The following is a 12,960-nucleotide window of genomic DNA, read 5'->3' on the forward strand; positions in this document are numbered from 1 at the left end:
GCTCAATAGTAAGACATCGCAGAAGTTTCACATCACAGAAGCTATTCAATTTAAAAGAGAGATCAGATCGACAAATGAAAAGCGAGTCGGCCACGTTGTTCACAAATGCCACAACCTCAGTTGTCATAAACCTTTTCTTTTGCAAGTTGCGGCTTATGGCGGCTAGCAGATGTAGAGGGTGTACGAAAGCAGCACACTTGCAAGCTAGACTCTCAAATTTATACATTCTTCCAACTTAAATACACTTTCCTGATCTCTCAATTATACCATAAAATTCCGGTGAAATTTTTTGAACCCTTATCGAACCTTTTTTTTGGTTCCCCTTCCTTCTCCTGCAGGTGTGATTCTCCCTCGTAGTCAGCCGAGGCTTACTTGAAACAGATGAGAACGGCGGAGGACGCGTCAATTTGAAGAACACCGTTGTCGAGAGTCTCCTCGCTGACTTCTCCGGTTGGTTTACCATCTTCAGTATCGAAAGATTGACCAGCCCAAGTACTGAACTTCTGTCAGTGTCTGTTCCAGCGCTGCGAGAAGAAGGAAGAGGGATACTTACAGTCCGTGCATCGCAGTGGTTTGCGGGACAAACAACCTCTTTACAGTTGCGTTCCTTCCTTCAACTCCAACAAGGTTGACCTCAAACTTGTTCCTTCCCTCTTGAGCCTCTTCATCGTCAGTGGTGTAAACCTCGGTACTAGTGACCACCATTCGGACCAAATCTCCATCTTCCCAAATACCATACGCCACCACATTATCGTTGGCGGTATTGATCTCTGCAACGTACGAGTTTCCATTGGTACCAATTGCTTCGTTGACGATAAGAGCGGCGTGATAAACAGGTAGAATGTGAGCTCGTTGGGTCATATTGAGTCCATCGTCGTGTTCCGCATCGGTAGCGACCGGCTGGAAGAAATTGTAGCGGAAGCCGACGCCGTGGTGGAAGTGCATACGCTCAATGCCCATAGAAGCGAGTTGAAGCATCCAGTCAATGGCCCAAAGGGCTCCTTCCGCCGTGTTACTGGTACCAGGTTGACCATGGCTGTTGTTCGTAAGCGTCTGCAAATTCCATAAACATCTTAAGACTTTAACTCACTTGGCATATGAATTACCTTCAGACTACAACCATAATCAGTCAGGATCCCACCCTGAATGGTATGATGAAGCCATTCAGTTGTAAGGAAACTTACAAAGACGTATTGTAGACCCTCACTCTTGGCAGCTTTTAGCCCATTGGCCCGAGTGGTAAGGTTCGTTCGCACAGTACCCTTGTCCATCAACCCGCCCACAGGGGATAGAGGGTAACCGTCCCCGAAAGCACCCGAGTAGACGTGTTGGTTGAACTGCTTAACAACAGCTCGGATGTTGTCGTCGCCCAAAATTCCAGCCTCGAAAAAGGCTTCAGGTGTCCACACCGGAGTCTCAAAGCCGGCCATTGCACCAGGAGTAAGATAGGGACCATCACCACCCAACTGGATGACTTCCGATACCCCTTGGGCATAATCGAGCCATGTGTGAGAGTAGTTCGCTGGGGTCCATGCCGCACCCAACTTTTTCCCGTCAGCGTAGAAATCGGGCTCATTACCTATCTCCAAGGCATCCAGATTGACATTGGCTGTCAAATGGGCTCGTTCCCCTTGGAAAGTGTCGGCGACGAGCTTCGCCTGGGCAATAGTCTCAGTGCGGTTGAGACTTGCGAGATTAATACCCCATTGGAAAGGTGTACCATCGGGAAGGTTACCGGAGAGTGCGTAGAAGTCACGACCGATAAAGATGTGGTCTGCTTCAGGAACCGGTACCTCTGCAGTAGGTGCGGGGAATGTGGCGTTCATCACCTCATAAGACAAGTCGAGCGTCGCACGGTCTTCGGAGTTGGCTATGCGAAGTCAGTATAGTCCCATACAGTATGGATAGGAGACATGAGAGACATGAGAGACATGAGAGACATGGGAGACATGGCAAGGAAAAGAATGCAAGAAATGACATAGGTTACTCACCTCCAACCCTGAGATAGGGCATTGCCCCGGTTCGTTCACCCAAGTTGGTGAGTACCTGATTGACATACTCGTTTGGTTCTCCAACTTTTTGTCCCGCCCAGTCTGGCCACCGATCCATCTCGATAGAAAAGGCAGCCAAGTTCGGGGAAAGTGGTTCGGCCCATGCTGGTTGGCTGCTAGGGATCTGAATCGAGGTTTGGGTAATATTACCGCCGTCTGATAGGGAAGAGTCATCACGGATGGTGTGCAGAGCACGTACTACCGAGTGTGCAACGTCGAGAGGGATTCGCATTATTCGCTGTCTTGAGCTTGGCAGGGAGTGGGTGTTCCATAGCTACTGACTTGGCGTCTGTTTATATAGTTTTCTTGGGCAAGATTGTTGTTGTGAGGCGCTCCGAATGTCGATAAATTGCTATAATCAAACCTGCCGTATACTGTAGAAGATCAACTACCGGCAGCGCTTCCGATGCGAATAAGGTCATCTGGCGACAATGAACTCTATATTCCTTCGGTTTGCCGCACCGTACCTATTACTCGATTCAAGGATGCCTGTTGCAGTCTTTGTCAAGTCGACACTGTGGATGATCAACTACCGGCGCTACCTCCGATGCCAATAAAATCATGAAGCGACAAGTGCTCATCATGCTTTCGATCTGCCGTATCTGTTGCCCACTCCAAGAATGCCTGTTGCAAGTTTTGGCAAGTGGACAGCTGATCTATGTAGTTGTATACACTCACACCACGAGGGGTCAATGAGCATCGTTGGATGAATGATATTTCGATTATCGGAACATCTGTCCGAAATCATGCAAGGCTTTCTGTACCTAAATTTAAGCGTTATTACTACAATTGGGATTTGCTTTGCGCTAAAGCTTTTCTATCGTTAGACAAAATAATTAAATAAATGTGAGCTGTGACACGTGATGTGTGATACGTGAGCGCGAGACTACGACGATCGGCCGCCGACATATCTCTGGAGATGAATGACAATCATTCTTTTAGCAATGGTCCCTTGCTGTGTGTCACGTGAAGACATTTGTGATCGATTGACAATCCGGCCAACGTGGTAATCGTACAAGTATAGTTGTCGATCCTCGTTCCAGCTCGGGCCGCTCTCTGAATGCTTTGTAATAAGAAGCAACAGAGCCACTTTGGTCGCCACCACGGCCTCTTGCTCTGCCTGCCTGCCTGCCACGCCACGCCACACTTTAATTGGCTTTAGATCGTCTTTGCGGGGTCAAGAGTAGTACTTTCGGAGGTTTGAAATTGGAAGTATCGCAGAAAGCCCTGCATGTGATATCAATCGACCTATGCCTGAAAGAATCCTCAACAAGTGCGGGCCGATATCGATGCTCCGCCCGACCATCATTTCGCCCTTGCGAGACAAGCTTTCACCACTCACCACTCTGTCATTCGATCTGGAATGGTCAGAGCGTCGTATGGGCCCTTGGTTCTGCGAGGAACACGGTGGAGGGAGTCGGTCTGATGTATCTGATGATGAGTTTATTATAAGCTTATTTCCGCGGTGCACGCCAGGCGGCTCAAACTACGAACGGAATCAAATTCGGCATAGTGGTCGGGATCCATAAGTTTGCTTAGGGTGGTGTGGTGAAGCAAAGCCAAATGAATACTGCAGTTGGTACAATCGTTCAGACGGTTCTCTTCCCATCGAGTCAGTAAGTAAGTTGCATAGAAGCTCTCCTTACTTCGCCGAAATCAGTTTGAGCATGGACACTCGAAAAGGCGTTACTTCTGAAAGTAGCGTCACCAACAAAGATCTGATGACCTCCTTGACAGACTAATAAATTGATGAGAGATGAGATGTCGACGGAATCTTTTCGGATTATCATGATCAATCAAGCATCAACGGACCGATATTCGTGCATCTGCTGACGTCAAAGGGGCACATCTCTTCGGATACAGAAGATCAATCAGCAGTCAGGCAGCAAGTAGCCAGTACGGCGGTATTAGGTACTTTTGGAAGTAGTGTAGGAACCATTATTTGAATTGAGCGGTTTGTGATGACACGCTGTCACACGAGTCAAAGCTCGCGGCCTGCCAAATACTGAGCATGAATGTTGAAGGACAGTCTAGTGCCGTTAGATCGCTTTTTTTTCCGCTGTTTCAAAAGACAAAAGAGGTCAGCGAAAAATGGATGTGGCCATGAATGAAAAAAAAAAGAAAGATATTTATCCATCAACATCATCTGCTCGATCACCCGTCATTGTGTTAAAGTCGTGATTGTTTTTGGCTACAGTATACAGGAGATCACGACGGCACGAAAAACGGCGGCCTGCGTGCCGCCGGTCAACAATGAAGAACCGCCATGTACTCGAAACAGGCTATGCAGATGCAAATGCAGATGCATGGATGCAGATATATGATTTTCCCTCGCTACGCGATCCTATTTGTCCTTGATGTTCTCACATAAAACACCTTCTCTACTTGACTCGCTCAACGACCTTGATCGTTAGCTGCACCAATGCATCCCTCGCTCCGCTCTCCGGCAACATCTCGACTAACCTTCTCGCCTCACCTGCAAACTCTCTAGCCAACTCCACTGTCCTCTGCAATCCATCACTCCTGGCCACAAGATCTCGGGCAGCCTCAACATCTCCTGGTTCAGTGAATTTCCGGAGGATGAGGGGGCCCATTGAAGGGTGAGTCTCCCAGGCGAAAAGGGCGGGCGCTGTGGCAAGACCTAAACGGAGATCGGCACCAAGAGAAGGCTTGCCGAGAGAAGGATCGGGAGGGAGGAAGTCAAGGGCATCGTCGATCAGCTGAGGTGATGTTAGTTGTGATCCGAGATTATTAATGTGATGAGGCTAACCTGGAAAGCGATACCCAGGTTCCTGCCATATCCATACGCAACATCCTTTACCCACGCTCCCTCTTCGCTCACAGATCCGCAACCACCAAGGATGACAGCGGCCCTTGCACTCTTGGCCATCAAACTCGCGGTCTTCAAGTATGTCTTTCTCATATAGTCCTCAAAACCTTTCGCCGTAGGAGCCTTCTCGGGTTCGCTTGTTGCCCTCAGCTGCATCACTTCACCTTCTACAAGGTTGGCGATGACAGTAGCAAGCAATTCAACAACTTCTCGAGAGCCAAGACGGGCAAGGGCGACAGAAGCGCGCCCCAACAGGAAATCACCAGAGAGAATGGAGAGTTTGTTGCCGAAGGTTGATGGAGCCGAAGGAGTACCACGTCGCAGAGAAGAAGCATCAATGACGTCGTCATGTAACAATGAAGCGACATGGATCATTTCCGTAATGCTGGCCAACCGCCTTTGAGTAGGCAAGATTACAGGCTGACCGTTCCCTCCTCCTAATAATTCGTCGAACTGGGAAGGAAGAGGTTCAGGCTCTGGAGTAGCGGGCGCTCCAGCCTCAGGTATTCTAAACGGTGAGGCGAACACCATACTTCCCAAACCTGACGAAGGCTCCGGCCCAGAGACCTCTGGGTTCCAGTCATTCAGCACACCTCCTTCAGCTGTAAGACTGTCATCCACTTTCCTCCTAACCGCCTCTAATCTTGCCCCATCCCATCCCTTACCACCTAATCCGTTAGTCGCCTGGCTCATGAGCAACACCAACAACGGCCTGAGGTGCTTCCCTTCAGCTTGGAAATAGTACTTTGCGACGGTGTCGAGTGCAGAATTGGAAGAGCCGAGCATACGCCAGAGACTGGATTTGAGGTTACCGATCTCGGAGTTAATGGCAGATAGAGGGTCATCGAGCGAAGTAGCTGTTGAAGCTGAAGTAGTCGGCTGAGGTGTAAGGACTCGATGAGCTTCCGTAGTGGCAGCTGCCCAGGTAGACTCTGGCTGTTTAGCTGGAGAAGAGAGAAGCGATGAGCGTCGCTGTGAAGTGGAGAAGGAGAAGGCTGAGGAGGTGCGGTGCTTAGGGAATGCCCTGGTCGAAAGGGCTGGGCGACGGAGCATGTCTATATGGCCTTTGGGTATCTTTTTTTCTGGTTTTTTTTGGTGACAATGAATATCAGCGAATGCGAGCGTAAGGTGAACGAAAGGAAAACAGCCGTCATCAGGAAAGCGGAAGGTCCCGACCAATTACGTAACAAATCTTTATTATTGATTTTTTTGAGCACTCATCAAAGTTGACATGATCTATACAGTTCACGCAAGTCTCGAAGAACTTATCCGCATCATCCTTGACCAGAACAGCAAGATGCATGGTGAGTGGCGAAAGATACAGTAAGGATAACGACTTACATCATTGCAGCTCAAGTCTTCAAATCGGACAAATCCGACAAATCGTCCTCTTCTTCCGGTTCTGAGGAAGACTACTCTTCCGACTACAGTTCCTCATCTGAAGATGTCACCGAGGATGAGGAGGGCAATGAACTCACTCCTGCGTTAGATGCCGCTATTTTGAGAACTCTTAGCAAAATCAAGAAGAGGGAAGGTGTTTATGGCGGAGAAAACGTTCTTCAAGAAGAGTTGCGGAAGGCTCAAGAGATTGCTGAGCAGAGGGGCTTAAAGAGCAACGTAGCCAAGAAGGTTGCCGAAAAGGTATATCATCTTGACCCATGGGAATAATCATATGCTAATATAATATAGCCCTACCTTCTTGCCGACTATCATCGTAGCAAGTTGCTTGCAGGTGAAGATCAAGAGGAAGAGCCTGAATCTGCCGAACCTCTTACCCACGTGGAGTCTCAACGTCGGCTCCGTCAAGAGGCTGTTTCAGCCTTCAAAACGCTTGCTGAAGAATCCGATGATGAGTCTGATGAAGAATTTATCCGAAAGAGAGAAAAGGACGCTCAAGAAGTCGATGAAAATGATGAAGAGTACAAAAAGTTTATGCTAGAATTTGGTGGCGGTGAGGAGGAAGTAAGGAAGATCCTTGGTATGGGTGATCAGCCTGCCATTCTCAAGGTTTTGGAGAGTGAAGGGAAAGAGAATGAGGAGGAGAAGGCTGCGGTAAGCAAGATTGAGAAGGAGGAAATGGAAAGGCAGAAGCGAGAAAGGGAGGCGAAGAAGGCCAAAGATGATGATGATTTCCTTATGAAGTAAGTCAGTACCCCTGTACCATGCTCTCTCATGCTGACATCTACAAAGCTACATTCTCAACCGTGGCTGGATCGACCGATCCGAAAAACATGTCCCTACGTACGACGAAGTCGTTGGACCGTCCACTGAAGTTGCTGAAGAGGCTGCTGCCCAAGTCAAGTCCACCAAACCCAAATCTAGCCACCCCTGGGGAGAGCTTGATGAAGAGTCCGACTTTGAAGACCGTGCAGAGGAGTTTGAGACTGAATACAATTTCCGATTCGAAGAGCCCGGATCCTCGACTATCGCCATTCACCCTCGTGACATTCCTTCTCTTGTTCGTAGGGCCGACGATACTCGAAAGTCCAAGAGAGCTAGACGAGCGGAGAGGAAGGCTGCTGAGAAGGCTGCCAAGGAGGAGGAGATTAAGAGAGAAAAGGGCAAGAAGAGAAGAGAGATGGAGAAACGGATGAACATTTTGAAACGCGACCTGGAGAAGGAAGGTTTCAAGGATTTGGAATGGGGCAAGCTCGAAAAGGTGTTGGATGGAGAGTGGGACGAAAATGTCTGGGAGAAGATTGTTGGTGGTATGTTAAGTAAGGGTGATGAGCAGGAGGTGAGTTTTGTGTCAGTAACGCTGCCAAGGAGAGCGCTGATTGTAGGAACAGGAGGGGGACGATAACGAGAAGCCCACTTGGGATGACGAACTTGGGGATGCCGAGTACGATGAAGAGGAAGGAGAGGGAGATTTCCAGTACGAATTTGCTGAAGGCGAGGGTGAAGCTGAGGGTGAGGATGAAGATATGGATGTCGACGGGGACGAAGGGCCTATCAACATGGACGCCGATTTTGTTGACGAAGAACCCTCCAAGAAATCCAAAAAGAAAGACAAGAAGAAGAAGAAGGACAAGAACAAGGAACACTCTCCCTCTCCCTTGCCTGAAGATGAAGAGAACCAGCTCTCTATTTCTGAGAAAGCCCATGCTCTCAAAGAAGCTGTCGATTCTTACAATGCCCTCGCCCACGAAGACATCATCGAGGACATGCCGACTCGTTTCAAGTACACTCCATCAGCGCCTGCTTCCTTTGGTCTCACGCCTGTGGAGATTCTATTGGCCACCGATGACGAGCTCAACAAGTTGGTTACCATGAAGGGTATTGCGCCATACAAAAAAGGCGGTATCGGAATTCAGGGTAAAGGCTTGGGCAAGCGGGTGAGGGAGTTGAAAGATAAACTGCGAGAGAGGAGATGGGGTGAGGAACCTTCTCAGATGAAGAGCAGAGAAGAGAAGAAGAAGGAAAAGGAAAAGGAAAAGAAGAGGAAGAGGGACGATGGCGAGGAACGCGGACAAGGCGAAGGGCGCGAGAAGAAGGGTGAGGGTGAGACCGTGGAGAAGAGCGAAAAGGTCAGAAACGGGAAACGACTGGGAAAGAAGGAACGTATGAGACTTCAAAAAGCCGCCGAGGCTGCTGGTGAGCCTGAGCGTGAGCGTGAGCGCGAGAGTGAGAGTGTACCTGCGGAGAAGAAGAGAAAAGTCGAATCAGGTGAAACATCAGGGGATGCCCCGGCGGCGAATGGAGAGGAGGGAGGCGACAAAAAGAAGCGCCGAAAGAAGAAGAAGAGTAAGGCGGATGGAGAAGCTTAGAGCGTGATCTAGTCTTCCTAGATGTCTACAATCATTATACATTCATTATCTGTTACATACAAAAAATGCATCTATCACCCAAATATAAATTGTCCCTTTTTTTTTTTCCCAACATTAATCATGCCCGGTATTCGCGGCCCCAATACGCCGACATTGACATCCACAACCCGTTGGGCATAGCGTAAATCTACTCTCGGCCGCCCCCTCTCCCCCATCGACTTTTTCCACCAAATCGGTATTTGTGCCCTCTACAGTAGAAGAAAGCGTGGTAAAGTTGGAGCCGGCGCTTTGGTTGTATGCCGAGGAAGATGTATTGAGAAGAGTGTGCGGGATATGTGAAGCGTGTGAAGCAGAAGCGTTTGCCAATGGAATGGGAATGAGAGGCGCTTGACCTGGCGATAGCGGTTAGTTTGTTTAGTCGGGGGTAAAAGGTGGTGAAGCAACAGGAACGTACTGTGATAAAGCCGCATACACGCTTGATGACCTCCATGCCCACACTGTCTGCACCCCATCCAAAGGCCCTTGATTGTCTTTCGACTGCCCGCCCGACAAGACATTCATTTAGCAAAAGGGGCACTTTTTTTTGTGGACTTTTTTTTTTTTAAAATTTGGGACGTACCAGACGGCACACCTCTTTGCTCCCATCCGGCATTTTTTACACCACCAGAATACTTTTCCCTTCACCTCGATATCCTCCAACGTCCCTGTACTCTTCCCGCACCGTTCGCAAAAGTAAGTATGAGTGAGACCTTCATCCTGCGGCGTGATTTCCAACGAGGGTATACCTGAAAAGCGCCGGATGTAGGCTGCGAATATGGGCAGACGATGTCGTTCGAGAAGTTGGACGTATGCGTGCGCGAGACGCTCCACTTGGAAGGGCGGGAAATTAACCAGGGGCGAGGCGATGAGAGCGATCGTGGCTGCCAATTGCATTTCACCCTGCACACCTTGCAATTCAGCTTGCCAAATTACAAATCTTACTTGTACGAGACAAACAACCCCCAAGAGAGAGGGAGAACTTACATTCTCGACACAGCCATCCCACCACGTCATCAACGTCGCCACCCTCTTCTTCCTATACTCTTGCCATTCCTTCTTTTCAAATTTTTCTTCTCTCCCCCTCATCTCTTTCCCCTGTCCTGAACCTACTCTGGAGCCGGGACCGGGACCGTTTCCATTCGGTAACACAACCACCGCCCCAACTCCGCCCTCTGCCGATCCCCTACCCGCCAGCGGCGCTTCCACCACACCCGACCCAATCTCATGCCCCGCCAGACCTGTCATTCCCGCTCTTGGAGAATTTTTAGCGTTGTTGTTATTATTACTATTATCGTTATTATTATTATTATTATGATTACTCATATTACGCCCTCCAAAAGCCGGAGGCGGAACGGGGCTGCTCTGCGAAGTACTCGCCCGACTCGTGCCGGTGGGGGTGGTGGAGGCGGTGGTGGTGGATGCGACGCCGGTCATGGTACCGCTGGTAAGCACTTGGTCGGGGATGATACCGTACGGATCGGGCCAATCGGAGGAAGATACGAGTTGATGAGGGTGGTGTGAATGGTGCTGGTGCTGGTGCTGGTGTTGGTGTTGGCGTGGGGTGAATGCGATTTTGGAGAGGTTGGATTTTTTGCTGATACTATTTGGGTGGGAGACGCTGCCAGCCAAAGGATTCGTGATGGCGATAGGCGATGTCGATATCGATGTCGATGTCTCCCCCGGTTGCCCCTTTTTCGTCTTCTTCTCAAACACGGGCGACGACCCTTCTTGCGACGAAAAACTAGAACTTTTGCGAATAGTCGCTGCCGATAAATCGAGTTTAAGCCCCGAGGTACTCTGGGGCTCGATGAACGATATGAATTTCGAACGGGGTTTGACGGATGATTCAGACTGGTCTTCGTCAGAGTAAATCTCGCCAGAGGAACCAGAGTCGCTGACGTCGGAGCATTCAGAGATTTCAGATGGGTTGGATGGCGGGGATGCGGGTGGGGTGATTCGTTCGAGTGGGATACCGGCGTAGGTCGGTAGTAATCGCTCGTCTAGAGGCAGCCGAACATGTCTACCCCTAGGCGAGACATCGGGTGGTGTGATTACCCTCGCCCCCGGCTTCCCAGCCCTCCCCCAAACATCCTTCACAAACGTCCCCTCCTCCCCCCCCCGATCCTGCGGCATAAACTCTTCAAACAACCCCTTGACAAACCCCCATAATCTCGCATCATCCTCCCTCCCACACCATTTCGCTACATCCCGATTCCACGCACAGAGATCGGCAGGTATACCGCCTTCGAGACGGTACCAATTGGCGAGGAAGGCGAGTTCGGATGGGTCGGTGTGCGGGTCGGGGAGGGCGAGTGATCCGATTGTTTGGAGGGGGATGTAGGGCGGGTCGGAAAGGGAATGGGTCGGTCGACCGAGACGTTCATAGTGGTTTGCATACTCTGGTTTCCTATTCCCGAACTTCAGCGTTATATATAAAAAAAAAGGGAAGAGCTTACAGATCGTCGAATGGAATTTCACCCGCTCTGAATTTGTCGATAGCAAAATACAAATCTCCCTTTGCACTCCATCCCGCAATCTGTCTCGGTATCTGATCCAGCGGCAGAGGGATCAGCCCGCTATTCAGTTTTCGAGGGATATCCAGCTGCGCAAAACCGCCGTTTTGGAATGTCACTACCAGTCCTGAAGATCCTCTCCACGATGCATCTACAGCTACACCATCCTGCGATGGGATGGCGTACTTTGCAATGTAATGTCTCCGCACATGCCAGATCTCGAGACGTGCAGAATCGTCATCCATGGTGGGCTCATCCCGCGTCGTGGTGGTGGTGAACATGTTGAGCTTGTTGTCGGTGGAGGAGGAAGCGGACAGTAAAGCGGGTGGCGGTGGTGGTGGTGGTGGTGGTGAGGCGGGTAGAGCCGGGTCGAGAGAGTTTGAGGATGAGAGCGGTTGGGTAAGGGGGACGACGAGGAGCTCGGTCGGGTGATCGGGTCGCCAGGCGATTCGGCGGACGGGGTGGGCAGTATGGAGGGAATGGATGGCCGTGGGGGCTTTTTCCCATGATTGGTTCATATCCCAAATCTACCCCGTCTGTCTGTCAGCCAAGTGGGCACACGGAAAAGAGGGGGTTAGTCTCACTTGGACAATCTTGTTGGCACCGGCACTCGCGAGCCAGCCTGCACCCCCTCCGCCTACTGAATCGTCCGCCGGTTTCCACTTTAAATCCATGACGGCTTTACTTCCATGTGCGCCGTACACTGTACCCAAATGTTTCCCCGCCATCCGCCAGTCGTATCGCTTGATCGTGCCGTCGTCTAGACCGATCACGAATGAACTCGCATCGTTTGGTGAGAAACATAAAGAAGTGATGGCGGAGCTGTGGCGCAGAGGGCGGCGGGAGGGAGGGTCGCCGGTACGGAGGTCGAGGAGTTTGATGTTGCCGTCTGCGCCGCCGATGAGGACCATGTGGCAGTAGGAAGGCTGGTGGCAGAACTGGGCACAGTTGAGGGGTCGAAAGGAACCGCTTGATATTTCCCTGTCGAGTCTGCCCTTTTCAACATCGAACAGCATGAAATTACCGCTTGGCGTAGCCGTCACCAGCTTGTGGTCCCATGCTGCGTTCCCGTCAGCGGATGGCCAACATAAGACGGGGACCCACCGGCAACACCCCAGTCAACATCGTTTACGCCCTTGCCGACCGGCCAGTTGCTCTTCCAGAGATTGGCCACTTCTGATATGGCCGCGCCGCCCTGTCCCCTGGCAAGCAACGTTCTCTCCCTCGGATCTTCCTGTATCATCGGTGTCGACGACCCACTGCAGGGATCGCTGACCTGGAAGACGCGCAGGTCTACACGGCTGGGTTAGCTGGCGGCAGGCAGGGGGAGATGGAGACGCACATTGACCTCCGCCGACTGCGTACATGCCATCGGGCCCGTCTGCCATCCTGTTCATCCTCGTGGTGCCGGTGGCGGAGCTCATGCCCCAGCCGCGGCGGGCAGTGGTGGCGGCGGCGGCCATGAGGTTTACGCGGACGCTCCTGTCTCTCTCGCGGCTTGCGCTGCGGACGCGGGGGGTGGCGGCGTGTGGGCGGGGGCCTTGGTCTGTGAGGTGCCGGAGGAAGGCGGGGCGGGGGGGAGCGGCGGGGGGGTGGGGGGAGCGGGGGTCATCGTATATGGCGGTGTGGCGGGTGTCCGGGTGGGCGGGGGGTGAGACGTGGGGGGAGTCCCGGGGACAGAGCGACGCCGCGTCCGAGCTGCTGGGTGTGGGGATTGCGCTGTGTGGGTGAGCGTGGGAAGGGGGGGGGGGGAGGGGGGG

The 12,960-nt window shown here is 51.4% G+C and overlaps 4 protein-coding genes and 1 non-coding gene; 2 read left to right on the plus strand and 3 right to left on the minus strand.

The window, feature by feature from the left end:
- Positions 1 to 204: 204 nt before the first annotated feature.
- Positions 205 to 3,483, minus strand: CNAG_04374 (hypothetical protein). XM_012196380.1 has 6 exons: positions 3,394 to 3,483; positions 1,992 to 3,278; positions 1,185 to 1,870; positions 1,091 to 1,113; positions 554 to 1,036; positions 205 to 495 (listed from the first exon to the last, which is right to left on the minus strand). The coding sequence occupies exons 2-6, from the start codon at positions 2,281 to 2,283 to the stop codon at positions 369 to 371; spliced, it is 1,611 nt and encodes a 536-aa protein (XP_012051770.1). The 5' UTR covers positions 2,284 to 3,278; positions 3,394 to 3,483; the 3' UTR covers positions 205 to 368.
- On the plus strand, positions 2,998 to 3,625 carry CNAG_12849. The gene has a single exon (XR_001046128.1). It is a non-coding gene; the product is annotated as a hypothetical RNA (non-coding RNA).
- Positions 3,626 to 4,321: 696 nt separating this feature from the next.
- On the minus strand, positions 4,322 to 5,998 carry CNAG_04375 (hexaprenyl-diphosphate synthase). XM_012196381.1 has 2 exons: positions 4,822 to 5,998; positions 4,322 to 4,771 (listed from the first exon to the last, which is right to left on the minus strand). Exons 1-2 carry the CDS (start codon positions 5,932 to 5,934, stop codon positions 4,433 to 4,435), a joined length of 1,452 nt encoding a protein of 483 aa, XP_012051771.1. The 5' UTR covers positions 5,935 to 5,998; the 3' UTR covers positions 4,322 to 4,432.
- A 114-nt stretch (positions 5,999 to 6,112) lies between these two features.
- CNAG_04376 (protein KRI1) lies at positions 6,113 to 8,736 on the plus strand (the record flags this gene model as incomplete). Its single annotated transcript, XM_012196382.1, has 5 exons — positions 6,113 to 6,185; positions 6,233 to 6,522; positions 6,571 to 7,022; positions 7,072 to 7,618; positions 7,671 to 8,736. The coding sequence occupies 5 exons, from the start codon at positions 6,113 to 6,115 to the stop codon at positions 8,646 to 8,648; spliced, it is 2,340 nt and encodes a 779-aa protein (XP_012051772.1). The 3' UTR covers positions 8,649 to 8,736.
- Positions 8,662 to 12,960, minus strand: part of CNAG_04377 (vacuolar protein) — a 4,392-nt gene continuing 93 nt past the window's right edge. The window contains exons 2-9 of the mRNA XM_012196121.1: positions 12,543 to 12,919; positions 12,305 to 12,493; positions 11,785 to 12,260; positions 11,144 to 11,727; positions 9,672 to 11,094; positions 9,268 to 9,587; positions 9,103 to 9,185; positions 8,662 to 9,040 (exon numbers count right to left, since the gene is read on the minus strand). Of these exons, the coding sequence (XP_012051511.1) occupies positions 8,763 to 9,040; positions 9,103 to 9,185; positions 9,268 to 9,587; positions 9,672 to 11,094; positions 11,144 to 11,727; positions 11,785 to 12,260; positions 12,305 to 12,493; positions 12,543 to 12,919 (3,730 nt within the window). The 3' untranslated portion in view covers positions 8,662 to 8,762.

The sequence above is a fragment of the Cryptococcus neoformans genome, chromosome 9 (genome assembly GCF_000149245.1).
Source record: "Cryptococcus neoformans var. grubii H99 chromosome 9, complete sequence".
NCBI classification, from domain to species: domain Eukaryota; kingdom Fungi; phylum Basidiomycota; class Tremellomycetes; order Tremellales; family Cryptococcaceae; genus Cryptococcus; species Cryptococcus neoformans.